Consider the following 18,513-nt stretch of genomic DNA (forward strand, 5'->3'; position numbering starts at 1 on the left):
GAATTTGCTTGATGATCAAATATATTTATAATATCTTCTTTTCATTAAATCAGTATATGATGAATATTTATATATGTATGTTTCCTGGCCGCCAAGGAATAAAGGATCTTTAGCACAAAATTAGAGTAATAAATTAAGAAGATTAGTAATGTATTTTGTTAAAGACGAAATTAGTAAAAACAAAATGTTGAGAATGTTGCTAGCTAAGAAACGACTGAAGCTGATTCGAAGGAGTTGAGGTCTTCTCAAGTCTCAATATTACCATCTATACAATTGGGACAAGATTGTGTGAGTGATACATTGTTGATGAGAAGGTTGCTAGCGTGCGTGGGCATATGGGTAACGCGTACGGATTGGGATATTAACCGTTTGGGTTATGGTAAACGCGTTTAGAAAAATAGAATTTATTGGATAATTTTAGAGTTTCCGTCTAATAATATATTTTATAAATAAAAGTATTGTTTTTTAGGGGGGGAGGGAATACAAAGAAAAGAAAGAAAAAAAGGTCAACAAAATTAGAGTAATAAATTAAGAAGATTAGTAATGTATTTGATTAAAGACAAAATTAGTAAAAACAAAATGTTGGAAAAATCACACAACGGTCAGTTAAGGCTTGATGATTATTTTTTAAGTTACGAGTTCACAAGAAAAAGGGAAAATAGGAATTAAGAAAGATAAAAAATAAATAAATAAATGACATATATTGGTAAATTTGGGGCTTTGGATTATAACGGTCACAAGAGAGGATATGGAAATTAAAGACTTTTGCTAAAAATATATAGACGCTCAGTTTTTTTCACTACGCTCTCAATAAGTCTGTTTGTTGTTGAGCTAGGTTTCGTGAGTGTCAAGAGAAAGAAAGAAAGAAAGAAAAGAAGATCGTGATCTTGATTGTGAATCATCACAATGGATTACAGAGAAGAGCAACAAAGAAACCTAACGGGGTCACCTTCGGGAGTCGTCACTCGGTCTCCTCGCTCGGGAGTCGTCACCGAGTCACCTTCTCCTGTCGTCACCGGGTCACCTTCTCGCGTCGTCGCGTCGTCACCTTCTTTTGTCGTCACCGGGTCACCTTCTCGCGTCGTCGCGTCGTCACCTTCTCACGTCCCCGTAATAGATTCTCCTTCTGAGGTTGCAAACACGCAGACGACACCGCCGCCGGGATGGCTTTTGGGGAAGATGGGCGAAGTGAATGGATACGATCCGAAGCTTATCATGGAGAGGAAATTTACTAAGAACGATGTGAGCGATAGACAAGGTCAGCTCTTAATCCCTACAAGTCAGTTGCTTGATTCAAGTTTCTTAGATGACACCGAACGTACGATGTTGGACACACAGACGATGGCTCTTGATTTTAAAAGTGAACCCGGATTGAGAACTTATTTGGTTGATAGCAATTCGTCGTCAGAGACTGAGTTTGAGTTATTTTTGAAGAAAAGGCTAAGGAATGGGGTTTGGGGTTTTGTCCTTAACAGAGGATGGAATAAAGTGTTGAAGAAGAAGAACGATAAGTTAGTTGCTGGCAGCCCTTTTCGCCTATGGTCTTTCCGATCTTTGCAATTGGAAGGTAGTAGCTTGTGCTTGGTTTAGATTATGGGGTTCCTGAAAAATCTTCCGTACGTGATGATCCGGTAGACGCTGAGTTGTCCCTTCCCGACATCGATCTTTTGGAAGAAACTGATGATCCGGTAGAAGCTGATTTGTCCCTTCCCAGGCCAACATCGATTCTTTGGAAGACGCTGATTTGTTTCTTCTCGGAAATTTTACTACTGATCCCATAAACATTCGAAGCCCCCTTCCCGACATGGATTCTTTTGAAGAAACTGACAAAGTCGTCTCGTCCATTGAAGAAGAAGAGACTGAGAGAAGCAACAAAAACTTTTAATGAAAATCTTGTTTGTATGTTTCATTAAGTCAAATGGATTTTGTACGTTTCTTACTTGGGTTTCTGGGACATGTCCATAATAAGTATCTGCAATCTTGCACAAATTTGATGCACATACTAAAGTCTTGGATGCAATTCATCCTTCCAGAGAAACTGATCCCAACAATGTACTACTTAAGTCTTGGACGTTGGATCATTTATTGTTCTTTGCTTCTTCGGTTAGATTTCTTCAAGTTGGATGAAGGACCTTATCCATTCTTTGAATGCAGCAGGACAGAGCTTTGTGATACATACTGCAGGCGTCGCAACGGGGTCTTCCCGGTTTGCAAATCATTTGTCCAAGACAAGAGTCCACATGATGACAGCCGGTTAAGTTATGATTCAATATTTCTATCTGATTTGTATACTCGAAAACTTGTGACATGGTTGAGGGAGATAAATAAACTTGAAAAGGGAACAAAGTAAAGAGGAGCAGAGAGGATTTTGAGATAACTTACAGAGCAATAGGAGAGGATTTGTTTTTCATCATTAGCTTATTCTTCTTTCCAAATCCGTCCACTGACTCGCAACTTGAGTTCTTCTTTGTCACTACCAGAGAAGTACAGAGCCAAGTTTCTAGGAATGATGAGTCCTTCTTGACTATTACGGACTTTCCTGTGACTGAATCGGAAGCTTCTTGGTATCCCTTGCCATGTCAGTTTACGGCTATCAAAGAAATTTATATGCACAAGTGACATTACCAACCGATCATATAAAACCAAATCACTCTGCATCTTCACCATCTTCACTCTGAATTACTATAGCATATTAAAGAACAAGCAGCCTTAACAAATGATGTATGATTGAGAGACCCTTAATATAGAGTGCCCCTTCAGTTAGGTATTTACAGCTGAGTATAAGTAGCAATGCCATCGTTTGGCTCTCATTTTAGGTAATTAAGCATCCTGTATCCTTGAAAAAACAATGAGATTTATGTGATGAACACAATGATTGTTCCATTTTGATGTTCAGCGAGTAAATCAAGCTATTCGTTATCATGTACACAAGCTCTGGAAGCTATGCCTTTGGCAACTTGATGTTGTTACCCATTCAGGTACAAAATTTATCTCCTTGTGTTCACTGGCTATCATTTCTCGGAGACTCAGTGGATTGTATTAGACGGAATTTTTTTCATACGCTTGGATGAGTCATTATTAGACAAAGGCAGAGCATACAATATATATTGTTGTACCTTGACCTCAATAAACAGTTTTATTTCAGATTGATTAGCTAGCACCTATGATACAAGTATGGTATAGACATAGTTAAGGATCTAAGAGGCGCAACTGGCACAGGTGCAGCCCTCACCACAGGTACAGCCCTTGGCGGAGGTTTGTGTTTGGGTCTTGGCGCAGGTGCAGGGGTTGCAGCCGCAGTGCTCCCCACACGGGCACAACATGTGCCCTTGATCCCCACCAGATGCTTCTCTCATCCTACACCTAAAAGGAATGGAACCACGTTTTTAAGATCACAACACATCAAAATCCTGGAGTATATAAAGGACCAACCTGCAGGAATTGCCACCGGGACAGGGAGCAGGGCAACCACAGCGATCATTGCAGCCAGCGCTAGAGCTTCCTTTGCCTGTGTCTGCCATTTTTTTCTCTTCTCTCTTTTTCAAGGTTCTCTTCCACATTCATCTCTATCTATCTATCTATATATATATAAAGACGCTGAGATGCAAAAGGATATGTCTTATGTGGTGGGTACTATATACCATGTGGCAGCTTCTCCTCTAAACTTAGACGTGACGAAGCATTCTGAATGTAAACGTGCTACGTAACCAACAACATCATTCCAAAAAAGGAGTCGTTGTGTGTTTGGTTTATCAATAAGTTGTAATGGCCAAATGAAGATTGAAATAGTTGAAAAATATTACCAATCCCAATAAGAGCGTGCTTGTTCCAGGGATCATATCATAGGATCAAAACACTTGACACATGTCTCAATGGTTATTACTTTTAACATAATAACATTGCAACAGAAATAACATAAAAACATTCCAAGACTTTTGACACTTTGCTTTCACTGAAAGTAGAAAAAATTCCAACAAAAGAAACAATGTGTCCACCTATCTACTACTTCTGGAAGATCTCACTCAGGGAACTCCACGTACCTGAGACACCAAGAACGATACCCAGTAGTAGGATCCCCCAGTCTAAGGCCCGTTGCTTCCACTCCATCTCGTCGTTGAAGACTATCAGATGAAACAAAGTAGGCAACACAAAGCCCAACGCACAGCAGACGCTGCTACCAACCAATGACAAAAAATCTGCAAAGTTCGGCACCAAGAGTGCCACCAACGTCACAACCAAGACTAGCAGCCATCTGAGCCACACGCAGTACATCCCACTCCAGAAGCGTCTCTCCACGATCTCAAACACAGGGTTCATCATCAAGGGGAAAGTGAAGAAAAGGTTGATACAGAGCCCCAGCTGGACAAGACTGCTCATAAGTCCTGCCCCCAAGTTAGCTGTGATGATGTCCATTGTCTCATCCCCAAAAGCCATGTAGCCTAACACACCAAAAGAACCGTACATGACAGCGATGAAGAGCATGCTGAGAGCCAACACTTTGCCAAACTTGTCTTTCTCTTTCATCTCAGATTCAAGAGGCAAAACCATTCCCACCCCTTCAAAGGCGTAAACAGCCACTCCCATCCCATAGAAAAAGACAGACATGCCACCAAAGGCTACAACTTGAGGCCTTTGCACCATTGTAATCTTCACATCCTCCACAATTACCACAGCCATTGCACCCAAATCAACCACATCAGCGAATATACTGAGAGGAGCCAAGTCAGTGAGCGTCTTAATAGAATTCAAACCAAGCTGAAACGGGAAACATCCCCATATATAGAGACTCTTAGGGGACACACCCATCAAATGCCTCAGACTCAAACTCAGAGTCGTAGTGTCGGTTGAGTTAAAGAGATTAGCTAAAGTAGTACCGATGAAGATAAGGTATCCAACACAAAACCCAGCCTGAGAGAGAATGATAAGAACGTCAACGACGAACCTCCCGACGTTGCCACATACAGCGAAGCCAAGGTCACCAAAAGAAGCGATATTGGAGACACCAAGCTTACGACGGATATAAACAAGAAGCATCATACAATGGTTGATCAAAGCGGCGACGGAGAAGAGTGTAAGCAAACCCATGAGCCATCCGGTACGTTTGAAGGCGTAAGGAAGACCAAGGACACCAGCGCCAACGATAGCAATGAAGACATTGGCGAAAGTCTTGAACTTGCTTGACAAAGGTGGTGCTTCACCGAGAAGAGGTGTGTCTTCCCTCGGCTTTGCTTGGTTACCAAAACCCATCTCCTGATTAGATTAGGAGAGATGGGCTGATTCGATCAAACAACAACTCGGGTGGTGCAATCAAATCGGAGATCTAAGATAAGGCAGAGTGATCAAGATGGATAAAACAGCGGCATTTGCTCCCCCTCAATGCTATTTAAAGCCCAGAGGCCCCAGACCTTTCCATCAATTTTGCTAATTTCAGATGAGGTCGTGGCTTAGAGTATTGACATGTGTGTCTTGTTGTCTCGTACTTTGTACGATGAAAGCGATCTAATGGTGTGCTCTGTTTTAAGCATCTTTTGTAATATTAAAATCCCTAATTTGATTTGTTACTTTTTTTTTTTTTTCACAATTTGATTTGTTACTCTTTAGTCCAATTTGATTTGTTACTTTTTTCAAATGTGTCATTGGATTTCTTCAGTTTTAATATACAGCAACCAAACTATATATCTCTATATATATAAAAAGAAATACAAAATCGAAAATTGCCCAAAATTTTCCAAGATTGCCACTTAATTATGCATAAAGGAGAGTTTTTATTAAAATTGGAAAGGCTAATTTCGTCAAAATCTTGGAAAAATTCGATTACCCAATCCGAAATGGTTGAGATCCGCGCGTTTATCCGTTAACCGGTGGGTGGAGTTCCTAGCGTTTGACCCGACAAATTCTCGGTGGATATTATTATTGGGCTTACGAAGCCCAATGATCAACTTATTCGATTTTATTTCTAAATAAATAATAATCATCTAATTAACGACATTTGCATAATGATCGCTTAATCAAATTTTCAAAATATAATTGTAATTTAAAAAAATCCCTTAAAGCTAGAATAGAATATTCTAAACTTTCCTTAAAGCAATGTTAATTATGCGAATACACCTTTTTATTAAACGTATCAAATATTTTGTGTTTGAGTCTATCATTTATCGGTTCTAACCTAAACACTAATATATGAATCACCTATAAATATCCTCATGAAACGCATAGATCCAATCATCAAACATTCACCATTTCTCAAATACAAGGTTAGCAAGTAGCAAATCAAGGCTATTCATACAACAACGTTTGGTGAAACCTTTGACATGATACTCGATGATGCCAAGGTAAGTATAAAGATCTTATATTGTTGTATACATACACATTCAGCAGTATTCATGATCATAAATCTAACCTATGGTTATGTCATTTGCAGGGTACAAAGTTCACCCTTATGTGAAAAAGGATATGATGAACCGGTTCCTCAAATTCAAGAGGAGAAGTCTTGCAATTTAAATTTGAATTCAATATTCGAATGTACCATCTGATTTTACATGAAATGTTGAGATTAGAGGTTAGAAGCAACTCTGACCTCCTTATCCTTCTATGTGTGAGTTGGCAGATCGATATGAACTTGAAAGACATGTACGCTGAGAGAACCAGCCAAAGTAATAGTATTACTTGACAAGCAAATGACATCATCTCTTTTAACTTCATAACACGGTAAGTCTTACAATATAGCCATCTAAAAATGTCTAAACTTTAATTAGAGAAACCATCAGACATTTATTTGTAAGCTTTTTATTTTATTTATACTAAAGCCTAACTGATGTTCTGTCACTACTACCAGTTATTGCCCAACAAATATACTATGAGCAATCGATCTATGCAAAATTTCAATTCGATGAAGAACTGGGACATATCAAAGAATTGGGATTCTAAAGCATCAAGCAGTGAGAGAGCTCACGAATTTGGAGGGCTCTTCTCCTCGAGAAGAAGATGCCTCAAATGTATCTTTGGGGACGGAAGTGGAGAGAGATCTCATGGCAGTGTTTGCTCTTTAGTTGCTGACGGAGACAGAGATGAATGCAATTGTGAAAAAAAAAATGTATTGACATAGTTATATGGATTATATAGCATAATCAATAATATCCAAAAAGCTTACAAATATATGTATAGAATCAAATCAAATTAAGAAGTAGCAAACTCAATGAGAAAAAGAGTTCTTACACAATCGGAACTAGAAACTAAGGATTAACATTGAAGATATAAAGAGTAGCTCTTTCCATTCTGGTAACCATTCGTGATGAGATGAGACAAAATCGGAGGCATAGAATCGTTATGTATAACATACATGATTGGATGAAGAGAACATGATTGGTTGATCCAGTGGAGGAAGGTGGTTAGAAACGGCATGTTGGTAGAAACGAAGAAGATTGGTAAGGGACCAATTTTGATGGTCACGGGGGAGGAACCGAGGAAGAGAGGAGGAGGAGGAGGAACCGAGGAAAAGGACTTTATAATGAATTTAGGTTATGTCTCTGTTCTGCTGATTTTTTGTTTTGCCCCAACTTAAAAATAATAACAAATCTTATTATAGTCATACAAATTATATGACTATAGTATGTAACCCATGTAGAAAAATTGTTTTCTGCTGTACCTTGATCATATTTAATTGTTTTATCTTTTAGATTTACAAATATTATTGTTAAAAATACGTATTATGACACCAAATTAGATTACAAGTATATTGTTAAATAATACTTATTATTATTCATGTTTGTTAAAAAAACGTAATATTATTCAATCTTAGACTAAAAATATTTATAAGTGTTGAAATAATAGTCAAAAAGGAAAAGATTTTTATGTTTAAAATTATTTCTTATTAATACTAGTTTTTTGCTTTAACTATATATATTATATAAATTATAAAGGTGATACCTTTCAAACAAAACCAGAGATAGTGATTTAGTAAGATGTCTATAATCCTATAAACACAAGTAGAGCAGATACGGACATACTATATAGTATATACTACAATAGGATAGTTTTCTGCGGGTGACATTTTTTCTAATTTATTGTAGGACTAATCAAGCATGCATGGTTGAAATTATTAAACTAATACTAAAATTATGAACTTATTTTATATATTATATATTTCTAATAATAATTTGGAATTAATTGACATATAGATTATATCCATATTTACTATACGAATTACAAAATATACCGACCTACAAAGAAGAAACAATACTACACAAGAAAAATAAATTGAAACACAATAAAAATAAGAAAATGTATTAAAACACAATACGGTGTTCAAAAAAAAAAAAAAAAATATTAAAACACAATAAAAAAAAGTAAACCAACACTAAAATTATGAAATTATTTTAGATATTGTATATTTCTAATAATAGTTTGGAATTAATTAAGATATAGATTATATCCATATTTACTATACGAACTACGAAGTATACCGACCTACAAAGAAGAAACAATACTATACAATAAAAATAAATTAAAACATTGTATTTTTGTTTTTTTTTTGTTTGCTATTACTTGATAGGATTTGCTATTACTTGCTAGGATTCATGTGGTATACCGACTAGGATGAGAGACGAAGAAGCTCTCTACAACGCACTGTCATTGCTACCCTTATTTTTAAAACGGGTTAAATACGAATAAAGAGTATGTGATGTAAACTACTACACCTACAAATCATCTTAGTATAAATTAACACATTTAGTTTGATATAAACTAAAAATCATTTCGGCACCGCGGGTTAAAACCTATATTACATTAATAAGCTTATATATTATATCTGACATGCACAAACAATACATATATATTTGTTTTTGTACATTTAATTTATAGCCTAATTTGTAAAACATAATTAAGCTTCATCCCACGGTACACCACTTTTACCCCTTTGTACATAACAAATAATGTATTATCATAAATTATTATTACATACCCTAAATAAGTTAAATAATGTGCAAAGGTGACCAATTAATCTTCCTTATTATATCAAAGGTGACCAATATCACACAAAAAAATATTGTTAAAAGTGAGTGACACTGCTTCTCAAATGGTTAAATTCTCTTGTATGGCTATGAACGATCCGACAATGTTGCCTCCGACGTCCGGGAACGTCTCACTCCCGGGAAGTGGTCGGACTTTGCCTTTCCGATCTACTTCCACTGGATACTTTAACAAATGTCCTCTCATGTCTGACACTTCTTCAGCTGCAAACTGGCTCCAGTTCCTCTCTCCCATTGTTCTAACTTTTCTTACACATTCTATACTCTCTGGTTGAGTGAAACAGTCATCTAATGTTGCCATATGCTCTGCCCAAAGCGACATTCTGTATCCATAGATCTGCAGAGGAAACAAGAAAAAAACCCCAATGATCCAAATTCTAGAACTGGAATATGAACTCGTAGTTTGGTTTATCTTTGCATGGTTATAGGGATTTACCTGACCCCGGGGACCGGAATGTTTCCTTGCCCATGTATGTTGAGGCTGGTAAGCTCCCATTGCAATCTCTGTATCTCTTGTGCCTTCCATTGATCGTTGGTTTATATTTGCAGACCCAATTACTACGTATTCATCATCAACTACCATCCCTTTAGAGTGAACATAGATCATAAATCTTCTGCTTTTCCTACTCAATGCCTGCAACACCATCGGGACTCCTCGTTTCAGCAACATGAGAAAGTTAAGCAGCAGGCATCGGCGTTTAGTTACCTGAGGAGTGTTTGCGTTGCTTGGACTCCCTGTTCCTGAGTTATCGATTCCATCCACCATTTCTCTGTTCCCAAGACAGAAGAAATTGAGGTAATCTTGTGGGCAGAATGCTCCTTCAAGCCCTGTCTCCACTAACGCCTTGTAGATAGTCTCATACATCATCTGCATTGTCTTGTGCTGCAACGATGATAACACTGACATTCAGTTTCATAATCTCCAAATACCCAGACAGAACTCATGTAAGAAACATAAATATTACATGCAACTTCTAAATCGTTTAACTATATTAATGATGTATGATGAATCCATCATGAGTTAAGAACATACACTATCAAGATTATCCCTACTAGTTTCTACTTAGTTTTGTGATTTCTAATTTCTGATTGAGAAATGTAAGGAAGAATTTGGCTTAGAAAACCACGCCACGAGTTTTTGATTTAGAAATACCTGCCAATATAGAATCCTCTGGGTAGCAGCACCGGTTGGAACACCTTCTGGCCACATTGGAATGACAATATATGCAGCAAAGCGTTCATTTGCCCTGATCTTTTCAGCTATCTTCAACGCAATTTCCATAGGAATCAAATTATTCGCACCTACACACCAACATTGTATAGCAATATTAAGAGCCAATGCAACTCAAATAGAATCTGAAACAAATAATAAACCTAAAACTAGCACAAAGTAAAGAAGTAGGAGGTCATGGTTGACAAAAATAATTCAATAGATATCATAATAACTAGGACACTGTTTAAGATATATACACAAAACTGCCTGATGCCTTTATCTTAGGACAAAAATTTATAAGTGTACGAGCAAACTTAAATTTCTTGTATTCTTGAAATAAAGGAGCAGAGACATATAACCAAACCTATGTCCTTATGCGCATTCCAGTTGTAGGATGACCCAATGAAATACTGATTCTCAATATAAATGAAGTGTTGGGCAGCACGAATGGCTTTGAAATACGCTGTGTGTATGCTCATATCAATCAGCACGTTTTTCCCACACACCAAGTTCTATCCAAAACAAAAATCTTTTCATGGATTAGTTTTCTGACACCGAAACATAATGATAGCTAAAGATTCCTTTGCTTTTTCAAGTCACCTTGCACGTAGCATCTTTTGGATCCTTTGGGAAACCTTTCACAGAGTTTGAGTCGATTGAACGGAAAATCTGTACCAAACCCGAAACACATCAGCTTTCTTGCGTAATATGAACGGCAATTATATTTCTACTATAAAGAAATAGTTGTCCAGGACAATATTTCGGATCAAATTTCAAACTCTGCGTGATCTATTATAATATGACACCTTTCACCAACTCTAAAGAATAGTCTCAACCAAACCTCTATATAAAGGCTATCCAGAAGGATCCCTTTCATATCAATGGCTAGAGATTAAGAGAAGAATCGAGTACTAGGAAATTGGTGTCAGACGATATGTTGCTAAATGAGTCTAGGCACTAATTAGCAAATGTTCATCAAGTATTTTTCTTCATCTCTAACTAGCATGCAATGCTAAAGAGTGGCGTAAGATCTAAATCATGGCTTCATAAAATGCTCAATCACTACGGTCTTCTTCCAGACCAGTAACAGTTTTGATGTTATTACCTGAACATGCCAAGCCTCAGGATCGTTCTCACTAACAGTAGGAGTATCAGAAACACCTAATATATCTGGAATCCTATCGATCCTTAACAACGCATCGTCATAGGAAGTCTTAAACTTCTTGATCCCGCTAGGCTTCGCAGCTTTCAACCATCTCTCCTCGAAGTTGGTCAGTACATCATACGCAGCTGGGCCATCGATCTTACTGTGTAAGTCATGCCAAGGCTCTCTTGGACATCCTGAAAGGTTTCCCTGTCGAAATAACAACATTTTTTAGAACACAAATTAAGGTGTTAGCCCATTACCAGATCGTTATCAATGTCAGAGCTCAACAAATGGCAAATAAAACTGGAAAACTTTGGAAGACAAGATCTCTACAAAAAAAAATCACGGCTACTGAAATAATTATTAAATCGCTATTTGTTTGCATAATTTAGTTAAACAAAAAAAATGAAGCCAGAACAAAGACTAAATAAATCAATGTCAAACAATACCATTTAAACAAGTTAAATATCATATTGCAGAAAAAGAACAAATATGGCTCCTAGCTACCGTTCAAGGTAATCGCTTACTAAGTATTGACAAGAAAGCTACGTAGTCTTAAGAAACTGTACCGTAAAAGTGGGGTTGTGAAAATCATCTTTATGGAGTGTCTGTAGTGTCCTGAACAACGGATGTTGAGGAGTGTCATATCGGCCATCACACAGATCAAGACCACCAACAAAAGCTACAATTTTCCTTCTGTTACCACCAGCATCGGCATCAACTATTACGTTCTTTTGGTGATGTGTGTAGATTGTCCCAACTTCCTGATAGACTAAAAATTAATTAGAAGCCGGATACCTAGTTCAAAAAAAAGAGGATAAAGGAAGTGCCACTTTACCCTCTGCTTGACCCAACTATGTCGCTTTCCAGCATTTCGGGGGCAGAGCAGGACTTGAACTGAGGAGTGCTTGAAAAAACGCCGTGTCTCCTCATCATGGGTTGCCATAACTCCATCCTGTTCAGGTAAACAAGTTGAGTCAAAAGTTCAAATTAATATGAGACACCAGATATTTGACAAGCCCTGCCAAATAGACTAAATACATATCTCATTATGAAGTAGTAGTTACTACATGAATAAGGCTTCTCCAATCTATATAATACTGAATTTCAATTTTATATGGCTTAATGAGTTAGAAGAAAACTTGTTACTATAAAAATGAAGAAATATCATGAAACCAAAGCAATCGATTAATGAAACTCTAAATATATTCCGACTTCCACACACTAAATATGATATAGAATACAGTATATTATCATAAAATAAAGAACACAAACAAATAGCAAGTGTAGTAGAAACCAGAGGGTGTGTGTAACTTACTGTTTTATAACCCAAGATGCTACGTGAAGTTGGGTCATCCCAAATCAAAAGCAGGACTCTCACGCCTTCTTGGGACTTTGATCTTAGGAGCTCCCCAAGTGTACATTCTGATGCCGGACCTACTTTATCACGAACCAGCCTAACTTTGTGCCACACTGACCAACCTGTGATATAAATTAATCGCCTCGCCTGGCGTATGGCATCAAACATATCATGCCAACACTTGCCATGTTCGTAAGACATTCCATTGTCCAGTCTTATACCCGGGAGCATCCCTTCTGGGACATGTGCATCTTGATACAATCTCACAGTTCCGCCTTTTCTAAGTGGAAAGTATGTTCCAGGTACCCCCTGGTAATCAGGACCTGCCCCAACTCCATGATGATAAACACTGAGTTTGTCCATAGGAGTATACTGAATCGATAATGATAAATTTGCCCCTGGTTTACAAGGCTTCCCATTACTGTTTAGAATCGGGTAAGTTCCTTCAATTTTTGCACCAGAGTATATCTGTTCAACTGGGATAGTAACTAGCCCTATAAGCTGTGAACCCACAACATCACTGTCTTTAACAACAAAATGAACCTCTGCAGCATGATGAGCAACAGGAACATAAAAATGTTGCATCCAAACAGGATTTTCACTGTTGCTCATGACATATGTTCTTCCAATCACAGCACCTGCGACTGATACAGAAACATAAGGATCACTGGTAATCTTACTGCTAAGCTGCCCTTCAATTTTTCCTGGCAATCTTCCAAACATATCACCAAGTGTCTTATGAAACATATCCATGTTTGGGAGATTCTTTGCATGATAAATCCAAATATCCAAATTCCCATGCAACAATAGAACCTTCAATGATCCTTTACCAAACAGAGTCATCTGCATATCCCCACTATGAGGCGATTCAGATGATCCATAGATAGGAGAATAAGAGCTAGACGAATCTACTCGCCCTAAGTGTGGCAAATGAGAGTTATTTGGAAATGAGCTGTTAGGGTAACCATACAAATCACCAGGACGACTTTGCCAAGAGTTGGAAGGGAGGGAGGATAATTGTGGAACAGAGGGCGCTGGTTGGTTATTATTAGAAATGTGCATACCACTGAGAAGTTCATCCACAGGAGGATAAGAAGATCCAGAATTGCTTACATTATCAGGAGCTGTTCCTACAGAACCAAGACAGTCTTGCCTACGGTATTCTGGATAGCCCTGAGTTTGCTGAGGAGGAGGAGTCTCTTGGGGTTTAGTTTCAGGTGGAGGAGGGTATTGCGGTGACTCTTGATACGAATAGTGAGGAGGCGGACCATAAGTGCTAAAGTTAGCTTGCGGTCGAGGATAAGGGTAAGGAGAAGGTTGTTGTTGTTGTTGTTGGTAGTCGAAAGAGTGTCGGTGATACTCAGGGGGACCGGGATGAGATGAAGATTGTTGTGGGTTGTGGCTATAGTCTAATGGACCAGAATGGGAACCAGAAGGGTGCTGATGAGGCGGCGGTGGTGATGCATACGGTGGTGGTGGGGTTGCATATGGGGGTGGTGGTGGGTAAGGGTAATAAGGAGCATTGTATTGATTGGCAGGGGGTGGTGGTGGGTATGGCTCAGAGCTGGGAGGTCTATAAGGAGCAGGAGCTGGGTATGGGTAAGGGTATGGATACTGACCATAAGGGTATGGATAGCGTGGACCGTGATTCTCCATTAAACAGTTACGCACACATAAGCTACTTACTAATCACAAGTTGAATCCTCTGCATGAAAAGAAGAACAATCAGACAATCAAACAATAAGTGTTGAAATCAAAATAGCTTGGCTTAGATCAAACTGAAGCTAAAACACAATCTAACTTGATTGACGAAGTGCAAATCTACCGTCAAGAAATAGCAAGACTTAAACTTTAACCCACACAATACAATTGTCACATTAGTTTATGAATCCTAAATAAGCTGATCAATGCAAAGACAAGATTCAGAACACAAGATTCAGATCAAAGCCCCCCTCAAACAAAACTATATATATTTTTTTTATCAATTCTTATAGCTCATGATCTTATCTCGATTCAGAACAAACCTGATTTAAGAACCAGAGATACTAAAAAAAAAAAGCCAAATTTGAAGAAAAATCAAAGAGAGAGAGAAGGAAGAAGGTTTTACAGCGGAAGAAAAATTTAGAGGCGTGTGTGGCGTTGGAGAGCTAAAGAAACGCGGATTCAGACGACGCGGACGAAGAAGAAGAAGAAGAAGAAGAAGGAGAATCAAATCAAAAGAGATTGAGAGAGAAGAAAAGGAAACGCAGTATCTCAATATTTACCAATTTTGGAATTATAGACAAAAAGTTTTTGACGTTTGCTTTCAGAATTTAAGATTCACACAAAACTTCGTTACTTTTTATTTCCTAAAATCAACCCATTATCCAAAAATGAATAATTATTTCTTGTTTGTATGAGTTTTCAGATTTGTATTCTTTTAACAAACTTTTTTAGATCAGATTTTTACTCTGTCAAAAAAAAATTCAAAAAGGATCAGATTTTTTCACTACTAATAAATCAGGAAAAAAAAATTAAAAAGATTCGTCGCCTGAGAGATTCGAACTCTCGCGGGGAGACCCCATTTACTTAGCAGGCAAACGCCTTAGCCACTCGGCCAAAGCGACGTTTTTATTCTTAATTATTATATTCCATAAATAATTTAAAACTCTCAACCAAACCAGTGAGCTTGCAATAAAGCCAAAACAGATTTTGGGACACACATCAATCGTAATGTAAGCAATTTTGTATGTATAAACTTATCTATATTATTAATCTTTGGTTCAATTATTATTATCCCTAACCATAACAAAAGAAGCTTCAAAATCCCAAAATCACAAAACAAGAAAAAAAAAACAAAAATAAAGATCATCCTAGCTTCCTCTTTTCTTCTCCTTCATCTTCTAAGCAAATCTCCGTCTCCTCCTTAATGGACGAGATTCTGCACTGTCGACATCAGAGACCCTTGAATTGTTTTCATGTCTTCTCACTGGTGAAGAAGTCGAAACACTCACCATTGAATCTATCTCAGCTGCTGTATCAACTTGGCTCTCCGAGTTCATTACACCTATTATGCTCGAGAACGAGTCCCTGTCCTCAACACCACCAACAGGATTATTGATGTTTCGCTCTTGGATCCTCCCCATTGCGTGTGTTATCAAATAAGCATCCACTAATCTTTCAGCAGCGGTCAAAGTAAACGAAGACATCCTCGCTGGTCTCTGTGCCCACTGTCTCCGGTTTGACAAAGCACGGGAGGACCTCACTTCGTGTTCAGGGGAATTGTTCGAGATCAGATCAATATCATCTGATGGTGCAGCAACCAATGCTTCACCAGGCTGGTTCTGCTCTGCTCTAACTCCCCTCGAAGTCATAAACCGGTTAAGAAATGGTCTGGCGCGTCTTTCTCCTGTACTAGATTCCCTTTCAAGCCTTTCCTGTAAATGTCTAATCATTTCAGTTGGTATATAACCTGACCTGTTAAGTGTATTTCTCAAACTCTCCACACGCCGCGCTTGTGGTCTCGAAGGGATCTTGGTATTTGAAACCTCTTCGGATTCTCTTTTGTGTTTCCCACGTCCATAGATTGGAGTCACGGTTTTCACAGATATCTCACCTTTGCAAACCGGACATTCCTTTGCCTCTGAAGTATGTAGCCACTGGTAGAGGCAAGACCAACAGTAAAGGTGGCCACAATTAGTGACAACTGGATCCTTGGACAAATCCAAACATATGTAACAATCAAAGAAGCTCCCATCGCTGTCAACGCTCTTCTCAACATCCCTTTTCTCTTCTGTTACATTGTCTTCTTCCATGACTTTGTTCCCATTCTCACACTTTTTCGAGTCCTCCTCGCTACTAACTCTCTCTCCACCAGCTATGCTTCCCTCACCAGCTGGCAAATCAGCTCCATTACCAGAAGGGATCAACAACTGACTCAATTCTATCGAGGGGCTATCTGTTTCAGCAAGAGCCGAAAGCATACCAGTCGTTCTGAAACGTGACCTGTACCGACTTCTAAACCTTCTAAAATTTTCCAATTCTCCAGCAGCAGGCCCATTACCCCAATCAGATCTAGCATAACTTGTTGCTGGCTCGAGACCTAACTCAGGGTCAGGACCAAGGTTCAAATCCAAGTTCACAGTGCTAGATATCTCCTCAGCCATAAAGAAACAAAAAAAAAAAAAAAAAACAGACTCCTCTGAATCTCTGAATCTTTGTTTATCCTGCTTACAAAGAAACCATAATCAAACCTTAGATTTGAAGAATAAAACAATGCATGAAAAAACCAAACAAGTTTAACACACAAAACCATAAACATATGGATACAACTAACCATTGCTATTACCATTAAACTCAACAATTTCAAACTATGTTAGCTTATATATATTACCACTGTCCCTCGATAATATAAAAAGAACAAATTTTAAACTCAGCAGAAGAAAACAAGAGATGATTTACCTAAAAGAAAATTTCCAGAACCCAGTGTTTGTGAATTCTCCATTAGACCTTTATTCCATTACAGAGCCCTACACTGAATCTCCAAAGTAACCACCCCAATCTGAAACCCTATAAAATTCGCAATATGAAACCCCCCCCCCCCCCCCCCAAAATCTCCAAAGCTAATGCCTTTAATCCAAAATTGAGGAAGATTGTGCAAGAAAACGTAAGAGCTGAGAGGCTGAATGAACAATCATGAACACGAACACGATAAAAGAAGAGAATTGGGTGACGAACAGCTCTGGAGAGGTTACTGGAGCTCCGATTTGTCAAATGGGGTTCACCTTCAAAACAAAAGGGTACGATCAAAATCTTTTCAATCAGACGAGGGGAGAGCGGGGACACAATCCCCTGTGTTCCGGTGTACACTAATATATATACACGGCGAAGATAAACATTTCCCTGTGACCGGGGACGGCCACGATTAGTTGACAGGCATAATTTTTTTTGGCTATTTTATTTATTTTTATTTCCTTTATTTTTCTTACCTAAAAATTCTTAATAATGATCAGATCTATTTATATTTTGGTAAAAGATATAATTAGTTTTCAGAATTAAGTTAAATTACACATCTATACCTAACACAAATTTCATAATTGGAAATTCAAGATATGAGATAACCACAAGATAACACACATGGAATACCGAAAATTTGTGTTGTTTAATTAACATTATCATAAAACATTACATAAATTAATTATTTACTAACAAAAAAAATAATACTAATTAGCATCATGGTTATTGATATCTACAGTAGCTTTTCATGAATGTGAAGTTTGATTAGTAGCAATTTTTTGTATAAAATATAAAATATAAAATCTAAACTTGGTTTCTTTAGTGGTAGACTGCATTGAGGTCAGTTTACTCATGATTCTGGTTTATATAAGATATCTGAGATTAATCGATATCTTAATTTGTATTCTCTCACATTTTCCCCATATTATAATTTTTGCATATAAAATACGAAACATCATTTTCCATAAAATAATTTTTATGTGAAGTATGGATTAAGTGGATTTTTTTTTTCTACAATGGGTGACACACTGACATAACACCAGCTCTAACCAAGAACGAATTTCTCGACTACTAAAATTAGGGTATTTCTGATAATTATAACATGAACTAATGAGTCTAATGTTAACAAATAGTATATTCTTATCGTAATATAAGTAATAATTTTCTTATATACGTACATCGAATCAAATCTCTAAAAGCGATATAATTTTTAACTTTTTTTAATCTATATACCATTTAAATATACACAATGTACAGTTCTGAAGAGTATTTT

General features: G+C 37.6%; 4 protein-coding genes and 1 non-coding gene across 8 annotated transcripts; all 5 read right to left on the minus strand.

Moving 5' to 3' along the window:
* Positions 1 to 3,034: 3,034 nt before the first annotated feature.
* LOC104793117 (metallothionein-like protein 4A) lies at positions 3,035 to 3,587 on the minus strand. The gene is made up of 2 exons (XM_010519407.3): positions 3,433 to 3,587; positions 3,035 to 3,363 (listed from the first exon to the last, which is right to left on the minus strand). The coding sequence occupies exons 1-2, from the start codon at positions 3,558 to 3,560 to the stop codon at positions 3,198 to 3,200; spliced, it is 294 nt and encodes a 97-aa protein (XP_010517709.2). The 5' UTR covers positions 3,561 to 3,587; the 3' UTR covers positions 3,035 to 3,197.
* Positions 3,588 to 3,778: 191 nt separating this feature from the next.
* Positions 3,779 to 5,484, minus strand: LOC104793118 (amino acid transporter AVT3B). Its single transcript, XM_010519408.2, has one exon. The coding sequence runs from the start codon at positions 5,245 to 5,247 to the stop codon at positions 4,003 to 4,005; it is 1,245 nt and encodes a 414-aa protein (XP_010517710.1). The 5' UTR covers positions 5,248 to 5,484; the 3' UTR covers positions 3,779 to 4,002.
* Positions 5,485 to 8,913: 3,429 nt separating this feature from the next.
* On the minus strand, positions 8,914 to 15,213 carry LOC104793120 (phospholipase D beta 1). 4 transcript variants are annotated; one of them, XM_087454778.1, is made up of 11 exons: positions 14,854 to 15,213; positions 12,705 to 14,451; positions 12,225 to 12,341; positions 11,956 to 12,150; positions 11,345 to 11,593; positions 10,840 to 10,908; positions 10,604 to 10,751; positions 10,180 to 10,328; positions 9,733 to 9,909; positions 9,463 to 9,660; positions 8,914 to 9,363 (listed from the first exon to the last, which is right to left on the minus strand). In XM_087454778.1, exons 2-11 carry the CDS (start codon positions 14,400 to 14,402, stop codon positions 9,070 to 9,072), a joined length of 3,294 nt encoding a protein of 1,097 aa, XP_087310904.1. In that variant the 5' UTR covers positions 14,403 to 14,451; positions 14,854 to 15,213; the 3' UTR covers positions 8,914 to 9,069. The 4 variants fall into 4 exon arrangements, with proteins under 4 accessions (XP_087310904.1, XP_087310905.1, XP_087310902.1 ...); XM_087454779.1 differs by having other exon boundaries at positions 14,771 to 15,124; XM_087454776.1 differs by having other exon boundaries at positions 9,463 to 9,909; positions 14,854 to 15,209.
* Positions 15,214 to 15,270: 57 nt separating this feature from the next.
* Positions 15,271 to 15,352, minus strand: TRNAS-GCU (transfer RNA serine (anticodon GCU)). Its single transcript has one exon. It is a non-coding gene; the product is annotated as a tRNA-Ser (tRNA).
* Positions 15,353 to 15,468: 116 nt separating this feature from the next.
* LOC104782700 (uncharacterized) lies at positions 15,469 to 17,711 on the minus strand. The gene is made up of 2 exons (XM_010507706.2): positions 17,187 to 17,711; positions 15,469 to 16,951 (listed from the first exon to the last, which is right to left on the minus strand). The coding sequence occupies exon 2, from the start codon at positions 16,889 to 16,891 to the stop codon at positions 15,629 to 15,631; it is 1,263 nt and encodes a 420-aa protein (XP_010506008.2). The 5' UTR covers positions 16,892 to 16,951; positions 17,187 to 17,711; the 3' UTR covers positions 15,469 to 15,628.
* Positions 17,712 to 18,513: the final 802 nt, after the last annotated feature.

The sequence above is a fragment of the Camelina sativa genome, chromosome 6 (assembly GCF_030686135.1).
Source record: "Camelina sativa cultivar CO46 ecotype springtype chromosome 6, ASM3068613v1".
Taxonomy (NCBI): Eukaryota; Viridiplantae; Streptophyta; class Magnoliopsida; order Brassicales; family Brassicaceae; genus Camelina; species Camelina sativa.

Bases quoted from the DNA above. Each gene is read 5' to 3' on its own strand.
- LOC104793117 (XM_010519407.3), bottom strand. From the start codon at position 3,560: ATGTGGAAGAGAACCTTGAAAAAGAGAGAAGAGAAAAAAATGGCAGAC. The intron at 3,364-3,432 runs GTTGGTCCTTTA...CATTCCTTTTAG, and splicing joins CCCGGTGGCAATTCCTGCAG to GTGTAGGATGAGAGAAGCAT.
- LOC104793118 (XM_010519408.2), bottom strand. From the start codon at position 5,247: ATGGGTTTTGGTAACCAAGCAAAGCCGAGGGAAGACACACCTCTTCTC.
- LOC104793120 (XM_087454776.1), bottom strand. From the start codon at position 14,402: ATGGAGAATCACGGTCCACGCTATCCATACCCTTATGGTCAGTATCCA. The intron at 12,342-12,704 runs GTAAGTTACACA...TTACCTGAACAG, and splicing joins GCATCTTGGGTTATAAAACA to GATGGAGTTATGGCAACCCA. The intron at 9,364-9,462 runs GTAAATCCCTAT...TTTCCTCTGCAG, and splicing joins ATTCCGGTCCCCGGGGTCAG to ATCTATGGATACAGAATGTC.
- LOC104782700 (XM_010507706.2), bottom strand. From the start codon at position 16,891: ATGGCTGAGGAGATATCTAGCACTGTGAACTTGGATTTGAACCTTGGT.